Genomic DNA, 20,794 nt, shown 5'->3' with positions numbered 1-20,794 from the left:
CAAAGACACAGAGCAAATAAGTGGCAGAGTCAGGCTTCAAGGGTGGTGCCTAAGCCCATGCTTTTTACACTTTCTTATGCTACATATGATTCAAATTGTCCCAGTTTAGGTATTTATTTACTTCTGTGTACACACACACACATATATATACATAAAATACATATGCATTTTTTCCTATTTAAAATGTTGAAAGTTTTAAGAGGCAGGAGAGGTTTTTAGGCATATGTAATTTAAATTTACTCTGCACAATCACAGCAAAGCAAAAAATCTGGTGATTAACCAATGCTTTCTTAGAGTAGTGACAAAATTATTAACCATACAAAGAGAGTCTTATTTTCCATACTGTGATTTCTGAAAACCTAATCTTATTCATGTTCACAGAATAAATTCTTAATAATTGTTATAGATTAGGTTATATGAGCAATCTGTAATATCTCAATAAAGAATAAAGTTTAATTTTTAATAAATTAAAAAATACATTTTGCTTTCCATAGACAAATCAGGAAAACTTCCAAAGAACAAAGCAATAGTAATTTATTAGAAAAGGCACTTTAAAATATCCAATTACCTTCTTTGCAAAGACCAAAGTCAGCAATTTTCACAAAGCCCTCTGTATCTAGTAATAAGTTATCCAATTTCAAATCTCTGTTCAGGATAAAAAAAAAGCAAAATGAAAAAAAATCAATAAAATCAGTAGATAATAAAGTAGAAACATCATTTTAATATGAGTTATACTTTCTCTTTACTAAAAAATGAGTTTTTTCATATTATGGTTTGAGATATACTATAAATACTATATTATAAATATTCATTTTCATTTTGGGGCAAGATTATTACTTTACAAAATATAATTTCTGAATATTCCCCCATTATGTAGAAAAGTAAGACTGTATCCAAGAGAAATGTTTTATTTATTTAAATATATATTTTAAAGCTTAGAAAGAGTTCATGTATCTTTCATGATACCTATACTTTCATGTTATTCAAGCTTAATAAATAAATAAGTTAATGGCCATGCCACGTGGCATGTAAGATCTCAGTTACTGTACGAGGGACTGAATTTGGTCTACAGTAGTGAAAGCGCTGAATCCAAACCACTAGATCACCAGGGAACTCTCAGACTTGTTAGAATTCCCTACATACCATCCATAAGAAAGAACTGTCAAATGAACAGCATAAATAGGGTATGAGCAAGCAGGTTTAACATTCTAAGAGAATAATTCAAAATAAAGAGGGAGTTATTAAGTCATACTAAATGATTACAAATTAACTTGAAAATATTTTATTCTTTGAGTATAATAAGGTCATGAGGAAACCATTACCTTGAAAACATTGTTAGAAGTTGAATAAACTCATGTTTATAGTCTTTTAATTCTGACTGGCCTTCCTACAATTTGTCTTATCTAGAGCAATGCTGTTCAAGGTGTTAGCCACAGACGAGCTCCTGGACTATGAAGTATTTCTAACTGGTCTACAATTTGGTAAGGAGTTTGTGTCAGTACATAAATCAGCTAATCAGCTATGTCCTCAAGTACACTTCATTAAGCAAGGCTTAATGAAGGAAGCAAAATGGCACAAGCCACTTATCATGAACAAATTTTCAGTAGTAGTAGTCTATAGAAATTTTCTATAGTAGATCAACTGAATAGAAATATTCACCAGGATGAATATTGTTGGTAAATTGTGTTATCATAGGCCAGCTTACCAGAGAAGGCAATGGCACCCCACTCCAGTACTCTTGCCTGGAAAATCCCATGGGTGGAGGAGCCTGGTAGGCTGCAGTCCATGGGGTCGCTAAGAGTGGGGCACAACTAAGTGACTTCACTTTCACTTTTCACTTTCATGCACTGGAGAAGGAAATGGCAACCCACTCCAGTATTCTTGCCTGGAGAATCCCAGGGACAGAGGAGCCTAGTGGGCTGCTGTCTATGGAGTTGCACAGAGTTGGACACGACTGAAGCGACTTAGCAGCAGCAGGCCAGCTTACAATTTGACTATTCTAATTAGGTAATGGTCAGAGGACCAGTAACAGAGAAGTTCATCATATAATTGTTATGTTAACTATGTCTTTCAAAATTGGGTTTTAACTTTTTTAGTGGTCACTTACCATATGAAAGAGAAAATTATGAAGATGGTTAAACACAAACTATTCTTAATTATCTTTAATTCTACTTCATATCAATAAGCAATTAGAAGATATCAAAATTTTACTCACCTATAAACAATTTTGTGTTCATGTAAATACTGCAACCCAAGAACTACACATGCAGCATAAAATCTGTTTCAAGAATTAAATCAAAGAATTTTAATAAATTCCACTGTTTTTGAATCCCAGAGTTTATACCTTTATGCTTTGAAGCAGAACTCTAGTCAACTAATTTCACAAATATTGAGTCCTTACTATGTGCCAGACATGTAAGATATGTGCTAAGTCTTTTAAAAATAAGAAAAATACAGTCTCTAAAATGGAAGCCATTAACTTCGTCTGGGTGGGGGTCACTTAAGTCCTTAAGCGTAGATATTTGATCTGGTTCTTTGGAAAAAATTACAATATGCCATTATAGAGGCAGAAGGATGTTATAAAAGGTAGAACTTTTGTGGGAGAAATATAGGGCATTTCCCTAAGAGGGAAAGGAATAGCGGTGTACAAGGCATAGCATGTCTGACAACCAATAACAAGCCTGTGGCTGAAGTAAATGCTGAGGGAAGAAGTAGTGGAAGATGAGGCTGAGAAGACAGCCTGAGATTTAGTTGCAAAAGACCCTGATTGTCGTATTATGAACAAAGGCATACCTTGTTTTACTGCATTTTCACTGTTATTGTGTTTCACAGATAACTGTTTGGTTTTTTTTTAAACAAATTGCAGGTTTGTGGCAACCCTGAATAGAAACACAATGGGTGCCATTTTTCCAACAGCATTTGCTCACGTCAAGTGTCTGTTTCATATTTTAGTAATTCTCTCAATATGTCAAACTTTTTCATCACCATTATGTTCGTTATGGTGATCTGTGATCTCTGACATTACTATCGCAAAGGCTCAGGTGATAGTTAGCATTTTTTAGCAAAGTATTTCTTCATTAAAGAATGTACATTTTTTAAAAAGACAATGCTGGGAGTAAGTGACTGAAATAAAAAAAAAAAACAAGAAAAAATAAATAAATAAAAAGACAATGCTATCATACACTTAATAGACTACAGTATAGTGTAAATGTAACTTTTAAATGCACTGGGAAACCAGAAAATTCACATGACTCATTTTATTATGATATTTGTTTTAATGCAGTGGTCTGGAACTGAACTTCCAATATCTCTGAGGTATGCCTGTACTGAAAATTCTTCTTTTAGCAATACTGAATCAAACCATTTTAAAGAGAGCAGAATGATCAGATTTATGTTAGAGAGAAATTTCTTGACAGTAGTGTGAAGGCTGGAGTGCAAGTAGGTAGATATCCAGAGGGATAAGGAACAGATAAAGCTGAAGTGATAGTACCGATGAAAGATCATTAGAACCTCTAATGTAGTGACCACAAAGAGAATAAGAGATTGATTTAAGAGAAACTTTAAAATGAGCACAACAGGACTTAGTGTCTCATTAGCTATTAATATAAAGGATGAGGGAGAAGGAAAAGCTGAAAATGATTCTCAAGGTTTCCTTTTTATTATAATGAAGAGGTGAAGAAATAGAAGTAGCCCAAGTTTTGTGGGGAAAGTGAGTTTGTGTTTGCCTATTGACCTCAAATTGCCTCGGGACAGGTGAAGACGTCTGGAAATTGGCTAAATAGGTTTCGATCTTAGGAAAACTTCAACCAAGCTAGAATATTAACTCTTGAGAGACTGGACCATGTTTGTATTTTTCAGAGTTCAGCCTAAATGCTGAGCAAAATGCTTGATACACAATAGCCTTAATGAATGAGGAGGTAGGTCAATAATAAATGAATGAATTAAAAAATGCAGGGCTGTCTTCAGTGTAGAATAGCCTACAAGGAGACACGTAAGAGAATCTTAATTTTACAAGTAATACAAGGATATTTCCTCTATAAAAAACACATAACACCCGTACCCCAAAGCACAATTTTTCATTCATACATCTCCATCTCATCCTAACGCCACTACTATCCATAGAGATAATTGCTCTTATTAGTTTGGTGACTGTTCTCCAAACTTTTAGAATGCATTTATTTGTACATATAGATAATGCAGATATGTTTTGTGTTTACTTATTTTTATAAAGATGGAGCCATAATTTTGAGAATTTTAAAATTCAACTATTAATAAATATTTTATTATACATTAGATCTTAAATAATTATCAGAAGTGAAGTCCATTAAAACAATGTGATTCTAAACTTGCTTAAGGTATTTTTTTTTTTAAAGCAAACTTACTTTGGTGGCAAAACAAAACTGTGACAATTATAAAAATACCTTGATTTCTCTTTTATTTGTAAAAAGACTGTCCTAATGATACTTAGTAAATAACTGAGTACAGGGAGTATGTTCAAATTAAACCTTTAAGATAAATATTTCACAGAAACAGAAAATGAAGCTCTCACAGAGTAACTAATTTAAAATCACATAGCTAGAACACAGCAAGGCTAGGACTAATTTTGATTCTATTGTCTCAAGCAATAATATGTTTGCCTAGCATATGTGAGCCACCCCTCCCCTCGAGGTGTTCTACTAGTACACAGGATAGACATAAGTGATCATTGTGCCCCTTTAGTGAGTGGAAACAGACAACCAAAAATGTAAAAAATAAATAAGACAATTTCAGATATAAATAAAGTGGAATGGAGAACATAAAATATAAAACAGAATAGAATGGCCTGATTTAGACATTATTGATACAGTGATATTTTAGATAAAGTACTCAAGAAAGGACCTTCAAAGAAATGACATTGCAGGTGAGATCTGAATAATTAAAGGGAGGTACTGCAGATATAAAGTATTGCAATGTAGCATTTTATTCTTGTATTTCACTGGGGTTAATTGTTTCATTGGTACTATGTAATCTGTACTCTCAAAAATAATAAAAAGTGTGTTAATGCAGAATAGGAATTTACATTTATCTCAAAAAAGAAGCGTAACAAAACAAAAACAAAATGTCCATGGCAGTTAGTACAGGGCTAGGCATAGTCTAGATGGCCTGCTTTTAATTTTTAAATATGCAGGGAACAAATTTTTAATGGCCGCCTATTATTTTGTGGCTTTTGCCTCCTTTATTGAAAGCTTCACTATCCACCAGAACTAATGCCCTATTTCTTTATTTGAAATTTGAAAATATGACAGTACTACTATCTGTTTTGTTATACCTCTAATGGTTATGGTAAGAATCAAATAAAGGGAGGAAAGTAAAAATGTTACACAAATGTCAGTTGTCAGAATACAGACAAGAGATAAAGATTTTATAATAAACCCAATAAAGGTTTACTGAGCTTCCCTGTGGTAAAGAATCCTCCTGCCAATTCAGGAGATGCAGGTTCGATCCCTGGGTCAGGAAAATACCTTGGAGAAGGAAACGACAACCCACTCCAGTATTCTTGCCTGGGAAATCACATGGACAGAGGAGCTTGGCAGGTTACAGTCCATGAGGTCACAAAAGAGTTGGTCTCAACTTAGTGACTGAACAACAACAACAAACATTTACTAATCACTGGTTTATGATTTTTATATTTTGGAGGCAGAATTTAGATGTTGCAGGTAAGGAAAAAAGAGAATCAAGAATGACTCCTTGTGTTTTGGTCTGAACAACTGGTACATGGTATTACCATTTAATAAGAGAGAAGACTAGAAGAGCAACAGGCTGGGGAGTGGTAGGTGAAGTGGGGGGAAATGGAAAACATCAGGAGCTCATTTTGAGATACTTGAAATACTTATCAGCTACATAAAGGGAAAAGTCAAGTTGGCTGCTGAATGCTATTAGAGTTGGAAGTTTAGGAACGATACAAGGGCTGGACACATAAATTTGGTGAACACCTGCACATAGAGTATAGCTATTAAGAGTAAATTTTCCTGGGGTCAAATCCCTAGCTCCACACTTAAGAGCTACAGAACTGAGATAACAACAGGGGAGAATATATACACATTATGTTTAGTCACAAGTGTTTGTTATTATTTATTCTTTTGCATCTGAATAAGCAAAACTTCCATATAATGTCACACTCAAAAACTACAAAAAGGATTATGGTGATAAATTAAAATAATTAACACAGTACCTGACATCCAGTAAGTATTCAGTGAAATATAAATTTTAAACAGTATACTCAGTTATTTATTATCAAAAATCTGGATTCTACACCCTTCATTGGAAGTGACATGCATATCAATCTTTTCTATTTTTTCAGAGATATTTTAAGCATATGCATTAAATATTTTAATACTTAAGGCATACTATTTTAAACTACCCCTTAAAATGCAAATATAAATATTTCATATAAATATAAGATAAGAACTCTTCTAAATTTTTTTTTTCACTTAACAATGTACTTTGAGTATAGTTAATATTTAAAGTTATGGTCCCAGGTGGCATTAATTAGGGATAAAATATACTAGAAAAAAAAGAAATTCTACTAAAACAAACCTATATGGTATATCTAACTTATCAAGTGTGACTTAGGGTAATACATGAAATTTTCAACATGAACAACAGAGAAAAATAGATACATTTATATATGGCAAAAAGGCAAGTAAAGAGTTCTAAGACTCCTTCCTCTATTTTCCATTTGAGGGAAAAAAATAAATCTAAAATTCAGAGAGTTTTCTTTCTTCCCAGAAAGCAATCAGTCATGAAGAAACTCAGAGAAACGTCTAAATACTCACACAGCTCTTGGTTCAGAAAAGACATCAGTGTGAATGTGCATCATTAGGTCCCCACCGGCAGCATATTCCATTACAAAGCAAACATGCTCTTTGGTTTGGAAACATGCAAAAAGGTTCACCAAAAAGGGATGCCTTACACTGTTCACAGTTTCAAAAATTCTTTTTTCACACATCAGGCTGTAAGAGAAAACATTAAAATATCACTGGTATTTTTTTTTAAAGTTCTAGTTGCAAATAACATTCTTTAAAAATTACTAAACTCTTAAAATAAGCGAAGCTCTTAATCATTATGACTTTAAAACCATAAAATATGTCATTTTGCTATAAATGCTTTGAAAATTTGGGCTATGTGATATATAAATAACTTTAATCTAAATATGATTACCATGACATAAAATTCACTATTGATAGTATCAGAGTAGCACACATAAGACTAGTGGTAATCATAAAAAAGTCTTAATTGCAAGTGAATTGTGAACATTTTTCAGAAATTGGTCAGAGGATTTAGGAACCTAAAGCATAATTTTAAAATATAGACTTTGTCATCAAGGTGATTTCAAGGATAGTGTATAATTCACAAACCATGGTATCCAAATATTCCATCATATGAAGCTGAGAAGTAAAAATACACTATATAATATTTTAATTTAGAAGGCTACTGGAAAATAAAGGAGTTTCATGGAGAATTCTATAACATGCTTATAGGAAGCTCTTGGAGAATGATACAATTTATCTATAAAATCTATATAGCTATCACAGGTTTTCCCTGTAAGAATTCTTATAAACTGTTTAAAAGAACAGTGGTCAAACTTATTGACTCTGAAACATTAATTTTGCCTAAATGGCAAGAAATACCAACCTTCTGTCCCCTGAAAACATTTAGTAAATCAACCTGACGTAAATCTCAAAGCAGAAATATATACACTGGTAAATTTACGGTGGATAACCAACAAGGAACTCTATTCAATAATATGTAACAGCCTAAATGGGAAAAGAATTTGAAAAATAGACACACATATACATATAACTGAAAGGAAAAAAAAAACCTCAAAGCAGAAGAAAACCAGGTCAAACATTATTCAAATATAACTTTGAATTAACGTTTTAAGGACTCATCAATATACAAATTTAATTTTAAATTTATGTTTCTAACATAAAATAGGCATTTTTTGGTTTGTTTTTGAGATCAGAATAAAAAACTGCTATTAAAGTTTGTTGAAAAGCATTAATAATGCTTTTATTTTTAAAATTAAAGAATTGTTTAGATTTGTGTTTATGTGTATATGTGGTTGTTGATTTCAAAATACCAAACCAAAATTCTAATGTTAGAAGGAGGTAGACTCATTCTCCTTTCTTTGGGATCTCTTAAGAATTAATTTTAAAAGGTTAAAGATTAAAGCATTTGTCTGGATATCCAGACTATATTGCTATGACTCAAGAAAATTAAAGAGAATTTTAAAACATTTAAAAGTATAACTGTTGTGTAGAAGGAACATGGAATTTTCAATGCTGTTAATATAGTTGTATTCTGAATGATGAACTAAAACACCTCTTCAGTTTTAAATACAGTAAATATAGCTCCTATGAAATAGTGTTTACAGTAGATCTAATATGGTCATATTCTAGATGAGCTCTTACCCTCTATTTCATACAGTTTGTTTATAATTTTATATATACTCAGAAACCCCCATTATAATTGCTTCTAGAGTGTTTGGCTTATGTCTACATACATTTGCAAGGTTTCTAAATGCTACTGCAAATTAAGTCACTATTAGAAATAAATTCACAGATGATTAAAAAGAAAAGTTAATAGCTTTGACTTTATCACCATTTAAATGTATTGGAAAATAATGTACAATTGGGCAAGATCTGCAAATTAGATTCTAAGACAAGTGATTTACTCAGTCTATCTAAATTGTGGCTAATGAGGATAAAATATACACATGAAATAACAAACTGACAAGATGTTTTGTTGTCAAGCAAACGACAAACATGGCCTCTTCACTGTGTATCAGTCATGCATGAATTACTAATCCACTACAGGTGAGTTACTGATTCTCAACTGGATGGGTAACTATAAGGTTAGACCTGTGTTGAACATATAAATGGTCTAAAGAACTGATGAGAGTGCTCCTTAAAATGGTTTTAATCCCATTCATAGAATTCTTTGATGAGGACTGACAATATTGATGAGGACTGGATATATATCTTAGGTAAAGGAGGAAAGCTCTTTTACAGACCCAAACAAGAATAATAATTTTAAGCATGTTACATCACACCAAAAAGCTGCTCCATAAGTCTTTAAATTTTCCCAATTTAATCTAAATTGTATGTTCTCCTTAAAAGTCCATGAAAAACTGGGACCTTTTTCATTTTGTCCAAAACATTTTTCCCTAAATTGTCATTTCTCCTCTCCATGTTCCCACGTATCTTCCATCTGCCAAAGACCAGCACAATCCATTCTTCTTTACAAGGTCTTACCTACATCCACCAGTGCATTGTCACTTTGATGTTTCCCTTTTTATGAGCTGTGACTGTCTATGTTGTTTATCTTTAACTCAAGCATATCTAGTTTCTTTTATTTGCATAACGTATTTATGGTTTATCTCCCTAAGTGACTAGTTCAATTCTAACATTTTTTTTGGCATACTTCCTTTAGTACATTATTAGATATGTTAGAAACTTAAAAACTGTATAAATAGTTATTTTGGTCAGTAGAAAATTATATCACTAATAAGGCTAATCTTAGGATTAAAGCATATATATGTATATATGATATATATAAAAAATCTGGCTAGCCATGTTTTTGTTCTGCAACTGCAAAAATGTACTTCCAAGTCTATTCTTTTGCTTGGAAATTTGAACTGGTACAGAAACTAAGCTGAATGAGGAGGCATAACTGTAACATATATTTAACATTCTTACTTAGGAGTAGGGGAAGATGGCACTCAGGAAGTTCAACTATTGGTAGGTGGAAAACGTGATCTTCGTACATGAATTGCATTACTTTGAAGTTAGTGCATAATTTATGTAAAGGCAGTAAAAAATGTTCAAACTTCCAGTTATAAGATAAGTACTAGAGATATAATGTACAATAATGATAAATAAAATTAACATTGCTATATGTTATATATGAAAGTTGTTGAGAGAATAATGAGTTCTCATAACACAGAAAAATATGTATTTTTCTATTTTTTGAATTTTGTATCTATATGATGCTCACTTAACTTACTGTGATAATCATTTCATGATGTACATAAATCAAATAATGAGGCTGTACACCTTAAACTTATACAGTACTGCAGGTCAATTCTGTCTCAATAAAAGTAGCAGAAAACAAAAACAAACCAAAAAACAAAAAATAAGTTGGTCTGGAATTTTCTATAAGTAAAATAATAAGATTCATACTAGAAAAATAAAATTTAGAAAATAAAACTGACATTAAGAACCATCAAGTATTCCAGAAATACCTATTAAAAAACTGCACTTATATACAATAACATTGAATTCTATGGATCTATTAAAAGAATGAACTGAAAAGTGGATATAGTGGATTTCTGCTTAGTTATTTACTATTCAGACTTTCAAGTTACATTATTTTTAAAAACATGCTAATCTATTTTATTTCCTAAATTAATTTTTTTCTTGCCTTCCTATAATTGTTCTCTTTCTGATGCTTTCCTCAAATTCCTCTAAGAGCGAGTTTTATTTCTCACTCTGAATTTTATATTTCCCTGTTTCTACTGGAGATTATTTTACTTCCATGTTACCAAATAAGTGAATTTATAACTGAAGTAAAATGAAGATCACTCATCAACCTTTCACTATGGCTAGATTAATTCTGAATAAGGTCCGGGAGTAGGTGATGGACAGGAAAGCCTTGTGTGCTGCAGTCCATGGGGTCACAAAAAGACGGACACGCCTGAGGGACTGAACTGAGATTAATTTTGTTGTTGTTCAGTCGCTCAGGCATGTTGGACTATTTGTGACCCCATGGAACAGCAGCACACCAGGCTTCCGTGTCCTTCACCATCTCCCAGAGCTTGCTCAAACTCATGTCCATTGAGTCAGTGATGCCATCTAACCACCTCATCCTCTGTCGTCCCCTTCTTCTACCTTCAATCTTTCCCAGCATCACAACCTTTCCTAACGAGTCAGCTCTTCACTTCAGGTGATTAAAATATTGGAGTTTCAGCATCAGTCCTTCCAAAGAATATTCAGGATTAATTTCCTTTAGGATTGACTGGTTTGATCGCCTTGCAGTCCAAGGGACTCTCAAGAATCTTCTCCAACACAACAGTTAAGCATCAATTCTCCGGCACTCAGCCTTCTTTATGGTCCAACTCTCACATCTGTACATGACTATTGGAAAAACCATAGCTTTGACTACACGGACCTTTGTTGGCAAAGGATTTCTGCTTTTTAATACACTGTCTAGGTTTGTCATAGCTTTTCTTCCAAGGGCCAAGTGTCTTTTAAGTTCATGGCTGCAGTCATCATCTGCAGTAATAGGAGCCCAAGAAAATAAAGTCTCCCACTATTTCCATTGTTCCCCCATCTATTTGCCATGAAGTGACAAATGACATTTGGGACCAGATGCCATGACCTTCGATTTTTGAATGTTGAGTTTTAAGCCAGTTTTTTCACTTTCCTCTTTTACATTTACCAAGAGGCTCTCTAGTTCCTCTTATCTGAGGTTATTGATATTTCTCCCAGCAATCTTGACTCCAGCTTGTACTTCATGCAGCCCAGCATTTCGCATGATGTATTCTACATATAAGTTAAATAAGCAGGGTGACAATATACAGCCTCAACGTACTCCTTTCCCAATGTGGAGCCAGTCCGTTGTTCCATGTCCAGTTCTAACTGTTGCTTCTTGATTTGCATACAGGTTTCTCAGTAGGCAGGTAAGGTGGTCTGGTATTCCCATCTCTTGAAGAATTTTCCATAGTTTGTTGTGATCCACATAGTCAAAGGCTTTAGCATAGTCAATGAAGCAGAAGGACATTTTTTTTCTGGAATTCCCTTGCTTTTTTTCTATAATCCAATGAAAAGTAAAGTGAAAGTCGCTCAGTCACGTCCGACTCTGCGACCCCATGGACCATCGAATTCTCCAGGCCAGAAACCTGGAGTGTGTAGCGTTTCCCTTCTTCAGGGGATCTTCCCAACCCAGAGATCAAACCCAGGTCTCCCGCATTGCAGGTGGATTCTTTACCAGCTAAGTCACAAGGGAAGCCAAAGAACATTGGAGTGGGTAGCCTATCCCTTCTCCAGCGGCTCTTCCTGACCCAGGAATCAAACCAGGGTCTCCTGCATTGCAGGTGGATTCTTTACCAACTGAGCTATGAGGGAAGCCCTCGCTTGCTATGATCCGAAGGATGTTGGTAATTTGATCTCTGTTCCTCTGCCATTTGTAAATCCAGCTTGATGATCTGCAAGTTCTCGGTTTCAATACTGTTGAAGCCTAGCTTGGAGAATTTTGAGCATTACTTTGCTAGCATGTGACATGAGTGCAATTGTGTAGTAATATGAACATTCTTTGGCATTGTCCTTCTTTGGGACTGGAATGAAAACTGACCTATTCTAGTCCTGTGGCCACTGTTGAGTGAGTTTTCTAAATTTGATGGCATATTCAGTACAGAACTTTAACAGCCTTATCTTTTAGGATTTAAAATAGCTCAACTGGAACTCCATCACCTCCATTGGTTTTGTTCATAGTGATGTTTCCTAAGGTACACTTGACTTCGCACTCCAGGATATCTGGCCTAGGTGAGTGAGCCTACTACTGTGGTTATCTGGGTCATTACGATCTTTTTTGTATAGTTCTTCTGTGTATTCTTGCCACCTCTTAAAGTAGGGGTAATGTCCTCAGTTCAGTTCAGTTGCTCAGTCGTGTCTGACTCTTTGCAACCCCATGAACTGCAGCACGCCAGGCCTCCCTGTCCATCACCAACTCCCGGAGTCCAAACCCATGTCCGCTGAATCTGGCTAAAGCTTCATCCTCTGATCCAGACATTCTTCTTTAATAGTAATATTAACATTATTCTATCTATATTTAATTGCAAAGTTTTTTTTCCTACAGAGATGTGGCTCAAAACAGTAACAATGTAGCAGAAAGTTATATAAACCACCAAGTAATTACCACTTTCATATTACTAACTATTATTTTAGGCTATAAATGAATTTACCATTATGGATCTGGAATAAAGCAGATATTCTTCCAGAAAAGAAAAACATCTGACTGTACTATTACTGTAATTAAAAACAGACTGACAGTGTAATTAAAGGTTTGCTTTAACTACTGATGTAACTGCTAGCATATACTATGGTGTTCAGAATATTTTATAAATATTATGCAAAATCCTGAGTTGTTTTAGATCAAGGAAGAGTTTATTTTGACATAATTGAGGAGTATGAGAAACAGATGAAAAATAAATAGGCAAATCCAAAAGGAAAAGATTTACATAAAGGAAATGCTCATCTTTTAAGATTGATCCTAATTCTAAGAACTTCCTATACAATGGAAATATATTAAAAATAGCAATTTGATATATTACATGGCAATAATCCAATTCAGTAAGGCAAGTATTACCAAAAAATGTATTTTAAAAATATGTGGGTTAATTGAGGCTCAAAGATGTTCAGTGAATTGCCCTGGGATCAAATCATTAATTAAGAAGGAACAATCAGGACTAGAGAATCTTCTCACTCATAATCCCAGGCTGTTTTCATTACATAGGGCTGTCTTTTAGTAATATCAACTGATGCTTCCTGGTTCTTCTAAATATAAAAAAAAGTCTCTTTCTGTAATAAAATGCCATTTTATTATACAACAATTTCCAGGTTGAACCACTCCATTAATTTGAGATAGTCTTTTTAAAATATATTCTCTAACCTAATTACAATATTATCCCCAAAGTCCTTACATTTTAATAATCATATATGAAGATGAATCCATACCAATTTACACACAGAAAGGAAAGATGCTGTGGTCAAAAGCTACCGTATTAAGAGAAATGAAAATAGATACAGGCGTATTTTAAAAAGCAGAAGGAATTAACCACTTAACTGAAGATTACTTGTAAATGACATCTTATTACTTCTGTAGTATGAAATGAGAAATAGCCTCACCCAACCACAGATGTGTAATAGTTCCTAATTCATACAAATATTTCAACATTTCCAAGTATAAAAACTTATTAGAATTAGTTTAAAGATTTCATCGACTTTTTTTGGTATTCACCAAGCAGTAAAATGTCATAAGAATGGGAAGAGGGAATTAGCTAAAAAGAAAAACAATATTTAATCAATACCCACCTCACGCATTAATTTATTTAGTTTCTTTACTTATAACAGTTGATCCCTGAACAACATGGGGGTTAATCGTGCATAATTTACAGTCAGCCCTATGTATCTGCAGTTCTTCCACATCTATGAATTCACCAACCACAAACTACGTAATATTACAGCATTTACTAAATGCAAAATATCCATATTTAAGTGAACCCATGTAGTTGAAGACCATGTTATTCAACAATTGACTGTATTATTGAAAGAGATAATTTTGTCATTTCGATATATACTGAATACATAGATTTTCATAAGTTATAACTTTAGAAAAGTGTAACAATTTCATTTTTAAAAACTAACCTGTCTACTTCATCTCGTGCCACAATGTCTCCTTTCTTTAAGGCTTTTATAGCAAACATTTCATTAGTGTGTTTATATTCAGCCAAAAGCACCTGAAATTAGATTAAAATAATTATTTCTCATTTGAATGATTAGAATGCCTACAAAGAAAGAAAATTTAAAAGATTACCTTTCCAAAATGTCCTCTACCCAAGACAGCACAACATCTGAAGTCTTGTAGACTGAACTGAAACATTTGTTGAGATCTGAAAACAGTAATGCCGATTAAAATAAGGCAAAAGCATGGGACCAAACAGGTAAGTAAAGCTGTGGATATATTCTTTACCTTCTGTCCTCAAGTTCATGAATACCACTATACTCTAGGCCTGACTGAGGGATATCAGGCTCATATTCAGATTGAGATTTTGGAAGTATTCTGTTTCTGTCATTCTCAGTATCAAAAACAGTTTCTGAATCCTGCAAAATATTAAACACTCATTAAATCATAGAAACATTCAGAAAACAACTTATTAGGTAAGAATAAAGAAAAAATGTTAAGTCAATATAAATATGAATGAGAAAATAAAATTCAGATATTATAATTAGATATTCATTTTTATGGTCATCAATTATATATTACTCTTATCTTAAAAATGTAAAAAATAAATAATAAAAATACTAATTTGAAAAGACACAGGAGCTCCAATGTTCACAGCAGCACTATTTACAATAGCTAGTTTCATGGACGCAACCAAAGTGTCCACCAACAGACCACTGGTTTAAGAAGATGCGGTATACACAGATGGCCAATAGGCACATGAAAGGGTATTCTCTTACACTGTTGGTAGGAATGTAAATTGGTGCAGCCACTATAGAAAACAGTACAGAGGTTCTTAAAAAAACTAAAAATACAGTTGCCCTATAATCCAGCAATCCTACTCTTGGGCATATACTGAGACAAATTTCTAATTCAAAAAGATACATGCACCCCTATGTTCTTGCAGCACTATTTACAATAGCCAAGGCATGGAAACAACCTGAATGTGCACTGGTAGATGAACGGATAAAGAACACTTGGTGTGTGTGTGTGTGTATATACACACAGACACACAGTGGAATTACTCAGCCATTAAAAAAGAATGAAATAATGCTGTCTGCACTAACATGGATGGACCTAGAGATTATCATGATACATGAATTAAGTCAGAAAGAGAAAGACAAATACCACATGATATCATTTATATGTGGAATCTAAAATATAACACAAATGAACATATCTACAAAACAAAGCACTCAGAAATATAGAGAACAGCTTTGTGGTTGTCAAGGGCAATGGAGTTGGGGGAGGAAAGGATTGGGAATGTGGGATTAGCAGACGCAAACTACTATATACAGGATGGATAAACAACAAGGTCCTACTATATAGCATAAGAAATTATATTCAATATCCTGCGATAAACTGTAATGGAAAAAAATATTTATATGTATAACTGAGTCACTCTGCTCTACAGAAGAAATTAAGCACAACATTGTATATCAACTATACTTCAATAAAATTGTTTTAAAATGTGGTATATAGAATGGAAAATTAATCTCTGCCCACAAAAAGAATGAAATAATGCCCTCTACAGCAATATGGATGGACCTATAGAATATTACCCTTAGTGAAGTAAGTCAGAGGAAGAAATGGTATATATCCCATATGTGGAATCTAAAAAATAATATAAATGAATGTATTTACAAAACAGAAATAGACTCATAGATTTAGAAAACAAAGTTGTGGTTACCAGGGGGTGAAGAAATAGGAGAGGGACAAACTAAGGGTATAGGGTTACTAGATACAAACTTCTATAAATAAAATAGATAATAGGATATATTGTATGGCACAGGGAATTATAACCATTATCTTGTAAAAAGCTATAATGAAATAGACTCTGAAAAAAATACCTGAAACAGTGTTGTAAATCAATATTTCAATTAAAAAAATGAATACATTACTTTCATTTTATATGCATTTTCAGGTATCATGTTAACCTAGTTAGAAGATGCACAGTCAGGAAATACTTCATCTAATATCAGCCATACTCCCAGGCTCCTAGAATAAGCAACCTATTCCATCTCTAGTGGCTCATGGGCATCCAGAGGTTTTTATGTTTCACTCATAAGAAACAGCTTAAAAGTGCATCTCATTCACTATGATGCTATAGTGTTAGTTGCTCAGTTGTGTCTGACTCTTTACAACCCCATGTGGTCCTCCAGGCTCCTCTGTCCATGAGGATTCTCCAGGCAAGAATACTGCAGTGGGTTGCCATGTCCTCCAGGGGATCTTCCTTACCCAGGGATCCAATCCCAGTCTCCCACATTGCAGGCAGATTCTTTCTCATCTGAGCCACAAGGGAAGCCCAATGATGCTACAGCTGATAAATTACCATGATGCTATAACTGGTAATTTATTTGGTGAAAGGAATTATACAAGGTTTAAAATGCCTTACCTGTCCTGGTGTATCCAAATCTCTTGCAGATTCATCTATTTCACCAAGGGAAGAATCACGTGGTGGGGCTGGAGGAGGCTCAGGTTCAAGATCAAAGTCCAACTTGGTTACTGTGGAATCACTTATAAAAGATAAAGCAATTCACCAAAAGCAGTAATCAAAAGTATATATTTTAAATAGCTTTAAAATTAAAGCAAACAATTTTATTGTTTTTAAAAGTCGAGCACTAACTTCAAAACACTATTTGGAAAAAATGAGACTTGTAATAGATTCACTGTAATCAAAATGTATGAGTATCACAATAATTATTTTATAAAAGCTTAATAATGTTAAAATGCATACCTAGCTGGAGGTGCTAATTCAGGGATGTGTACATCAACCACTGGCACTGTAGCAGGCACAGGGGCTTGAGGGCTGAAGGTGCCAGAATGATTTACTGTAGGAATAGCTCTTCTCACAAGTCTTCCCCATGTGGCGATATTAATATTCATTTGAGGAGCTCTGAGAAAGGTTTTGCCTGTGGATATTGTAAATAAAGAAAACCGAACAAGTAATTTTTTTTATTACCAAAAGCCATAACTGAAAAATTCATATTCATTGGTTTATAATTTATGAAGAACAAACAGTATCTGTCATTTAAAAAAAGTTCTTAACTATTTGTTATTAAAGGCTAGTGCAAAAAAGCAAAATCTGTTTAAAAAATAAATAGGTAGGAATTGCTCATTTAAGTCTAGTAATGATAGGTGGTTAAGGTTGAAAAAAAAAAGAATTCCCATCTTTTAGAGATACTGTAATATTTATGGATGAATCAATATGATGTCTGGGTTCACTTCAAATAAGCTGAGGAAGTTGTGAGTGATGGAACATGGATGAAACAAAATTGGACATGAGTTGACTGTTGTTGAAACTGAGTGATGTTACATTGCACTAGTCTCTATATATATGTTTAAAACTTTCCCTAATAAAATTAAGTAAATAACTGAACAAATAAGCAAAAAGCAAAGATGGGTATCACTTTTTAAACAGTATGTACATTTAAAATATTTAAGATAACACCAAAACACTCTCTACCTGATTTCTTAGTAATTACCTTGTTGTTTGGAAAAAATTTTCTTTTGTCTTTGGAGTTTTGGTCTTCTTTCAATAACTGGATTAAAAAAGGTAACCTGCAGTGAAGAAAATTTAAGTTGACATGAATACAGCATTAGATTCATGGTTCATGAAATTCAGTAAACTTTCTAAGTTTTAAAAACTTAAGAGAATCTAAGATATAATTTGGTTCCATCCCCTCATTTTCTAGATAAGATAACAGACCTAGAAAAGAAAAATGATTTGTCTTAGGGTAATATACTATTTAGTGGCAGAGTTGAGCCAAGAATTCAAGTTATCTGTCATTCAGCCTAAATACTCTTCCCATTTCTACATCATGTTGCTTACATATATAACTTCAATTGCAGTTATGCATACTTAAAATAAAATACATTTATTACCTCTGCAAATAAAGTACCCTGTGGTTCCAAATAGAGACACATGCCATGCCGTTGGTTGTCTAAAAAATCTTCTAACCTCAGAAATTTTACAGCACACAGAGATCGCCAATCACGCCAATAAACTGAAATTTCCAGTTCACGTGACTAGAATAATTAAATAAAAAATAAAGAAAACAGGGAAGACATCATTGGACAAACGTGAAAAAATATTACAAAAAGTACAAAGTACAAATACAATAAACAAAGATAACATACACAACGGTCACACTATTTTAAAGAGTGCTTTTATAATGTTTCTCTGTTATGTATTACTTTAACAAACATATATTTTACTAAAAGGAAGAAATTCATATTCTGACACTCCTCAGTTAAGGTATTTCTTTTAGATAAAGAATACATAACTGGGAACTAACAATACAGACGAATGACCACAGAAACTCTTCCCCATCTCACAGCTTCAATATCTTTTGGATTTTCGTCTTCCAACTGGTATCATCTGTTGTGCTATTGTATGACCTCAGTGTTCACCTCAAAGAACCCAATTCAAACCTTTTTATTTCTTTCTTATTTTTTTGGCTATGTGGCATGTAGGATCTTCCCCGGCCAGGGACTGAACCTGTGGCCCCTGTGTTGGGAGTGTGGAGTCTTAACCATTGGACTACCAGGGAAGTCCAAACCTTATAATCTCAATGCTAAATCAGGAAAACATCTGTAAACAGCATTTATTCTCTGCTTTCAGTGTGCCACACACTATGCCAAACACTTTTAAGAATGTTAGATCATTTAATCTTCTAAAGAATAATACTGAGTAACAGGACCAATAGGGGTCTGATTAGGTCAGCATTAAACAGAAAACTAAGTTTTTTACAGAAAGATGTTCATTTATTACAAAATCAGACAAAACAAAACAAAAAAGCTGCACAAAACCAGGGACAAGTATATTATACCATATCTACATGAGGGAAAACTCTATAAAAATAATGCTTATGTGGAAAAATATATTTAAGGTTTTAACAATCAATTATTAAATATACTTGTAGAACACAGTTTATAATTTGGAGGCAAAGCCATAAATAGACCTCTACATACAAGTCATAATCTGCATACATTTAAATTATAAAGCATGACTTCTCCATTATTTTGTTTTTCAGAATTTTGTGGATCATCCATAGAGATAAATGTTTTTTCCTTTAGGCTCAACAAAGTAATACATTATTTCTTTCATATAAAAACTTTCAGTTTGTGAACTTACGCATCTTATTATCTAAACTCCTAGTATGCATAATAAAATCATTTGACTTACAGAAAATACTAACAAAAAACAACACATGAAAAAAATCAGTCAAGACACAATGTGCTAGAAGGTCTCACAGACAATCAGGAAAAATGACGAGGAAAAGACACCTTGGCAGTGAGCACATGAGCTGAGGACCTCCTACCTCACTGCTTCTTTCTGATATTACTAATGCAGAGAATATTTGTCATGAAAGGGGAAGTATAATTATTTCAAGATCAACAATGGCATTTAGAAGTGATAAGTATTAATGCTATATTATTCTATTCAAGTTAGAATTTTAAGTATTTTGAAAACAGTTATCTTCGGAACTATAAACTACATAATTGAACCAGAGGTTGGTAGTTTAGACTACATTATTTTAAACTAGAAATGGAGAAGTCTACTTTCTGTATTCTCCAACAGTATCAGGGAGGAAAACTTGTTTTGAGTCAGGCAAATGAAAGTAGTATTGATGCTGGGGATGGAATTAGTAATACTTAAAAGTTGTTATACTTTTCACACTGTGACTAACACTTTCACTTTCATAATAATATAAACCCTAAGTTACTGATTTAATTATTTGGAAGAATGAGGACAGGAGTGTGGATAGTTTAATAGTATGTATTGGCAATTTCTGATAATGCAAAAACAATAAATAGGAATCCCTTGAGAAGTTCTCTACTAATCTTGTCCTCATTCCTACATTTCAGCCTCTCACTCCCACCAGTATCTATAATCTTTCCACAGCCTCAGCTGTTTGCATCCTTCTCTCTGACCATCACCTCCTAACATTCTAGTAGCTCAATCTTTCTAGCCCCTCAACATCCACTGATCCTTGAACCTCACTGTTACTTCTAATCCACTAATTCTACAACCTTTCTACTGGCTCCCACTTTGTCAATATTCTCTTCTTCTTTTTCCACTGATCAGTGAACATTCTCTAGTACTCTGCTCTTAACAGAACTGCTGCTGCTGCTGCTGCTATGCCGCTTCAGTCATGTCCGACTCTGTGAGACCCCATAGACGGCAGCCCACTAGGCTCCTCTTTCCCTGGGATTCTCCAGGCAAGAATACTGGAGTGGGTTGCCATTT

General features: G+C 33.6%; 1 protein-coding gene across 2 annotated transcripts in view; it reads right to left on the bottom strand.

The window, feature by feature from the left end:
- PKN2 (protein kinase N2) overlaps nt 1-20,794 on the bottom strand; it is a 135,048-nt gene that overhangs the window by 9,410 nt on the left and 104,844 nt on the right. For both annotated transcript variants that reach the window (XM_086390976.1, XM_086390977.1), the window contains exons 9-18: nt 18,427-18,570; nt 18,027-18,102; nt 17,279-17,453; nt 16,937-17,057; nt 14,791-14,921; nt 14,635-14,710; nt 14,466-14,557; nt 6,816-6,992; nt 2,216-2,278; nt 569-645 (exon numbers count right to left, since the gene is read on the bottom strand). In XM_086390976.1, coding sequence (XP_086247102.1) covers nt 569-645; nt 2,216-2,278; nt 6,816-6,992; nt 14,466-14,557; nt 14,635-14,710; nt 14,791-14,921; nt 16,937-17,057; nt 17,279-17,453; nt 18,027-18,102; nt 18,427-18,570 — 1,132 coding nt within the window. The remainder of the gene's footprint in view (nt 1-568; nt 646-2,215; nt 2,279-6,815; nt 6,993-14,465; nt 14,558-14,634; nt 14,711-14,790; nt 14,922-16,936; nt 17,058-17,278; nt 17,454-18,026; nt 18,103-18,426; nt 18,571-20,794) is intronic.

This window comes from Bos grunniens, chromosome 3 (genome assembly GCF_055505025.1).
Source record: "Bos grunniens cultivar Pamir isolate PY7600 chromosome 3, Bosgru_T2T1.0, whole genome shotgun sequence".
Classification (NCBI taxonomy): domain Eukaryota; kingdom Metazoa; phylum Chordata; class Mammalia; order Artiodactyla; family Bovidae; genus Bos; species Bos grunniens.
The sequence above is the reverse complement of the archived record's forward strand: the minus strand, read 5'-3'. Positions and strand labels throughout refer to the sequence as shown.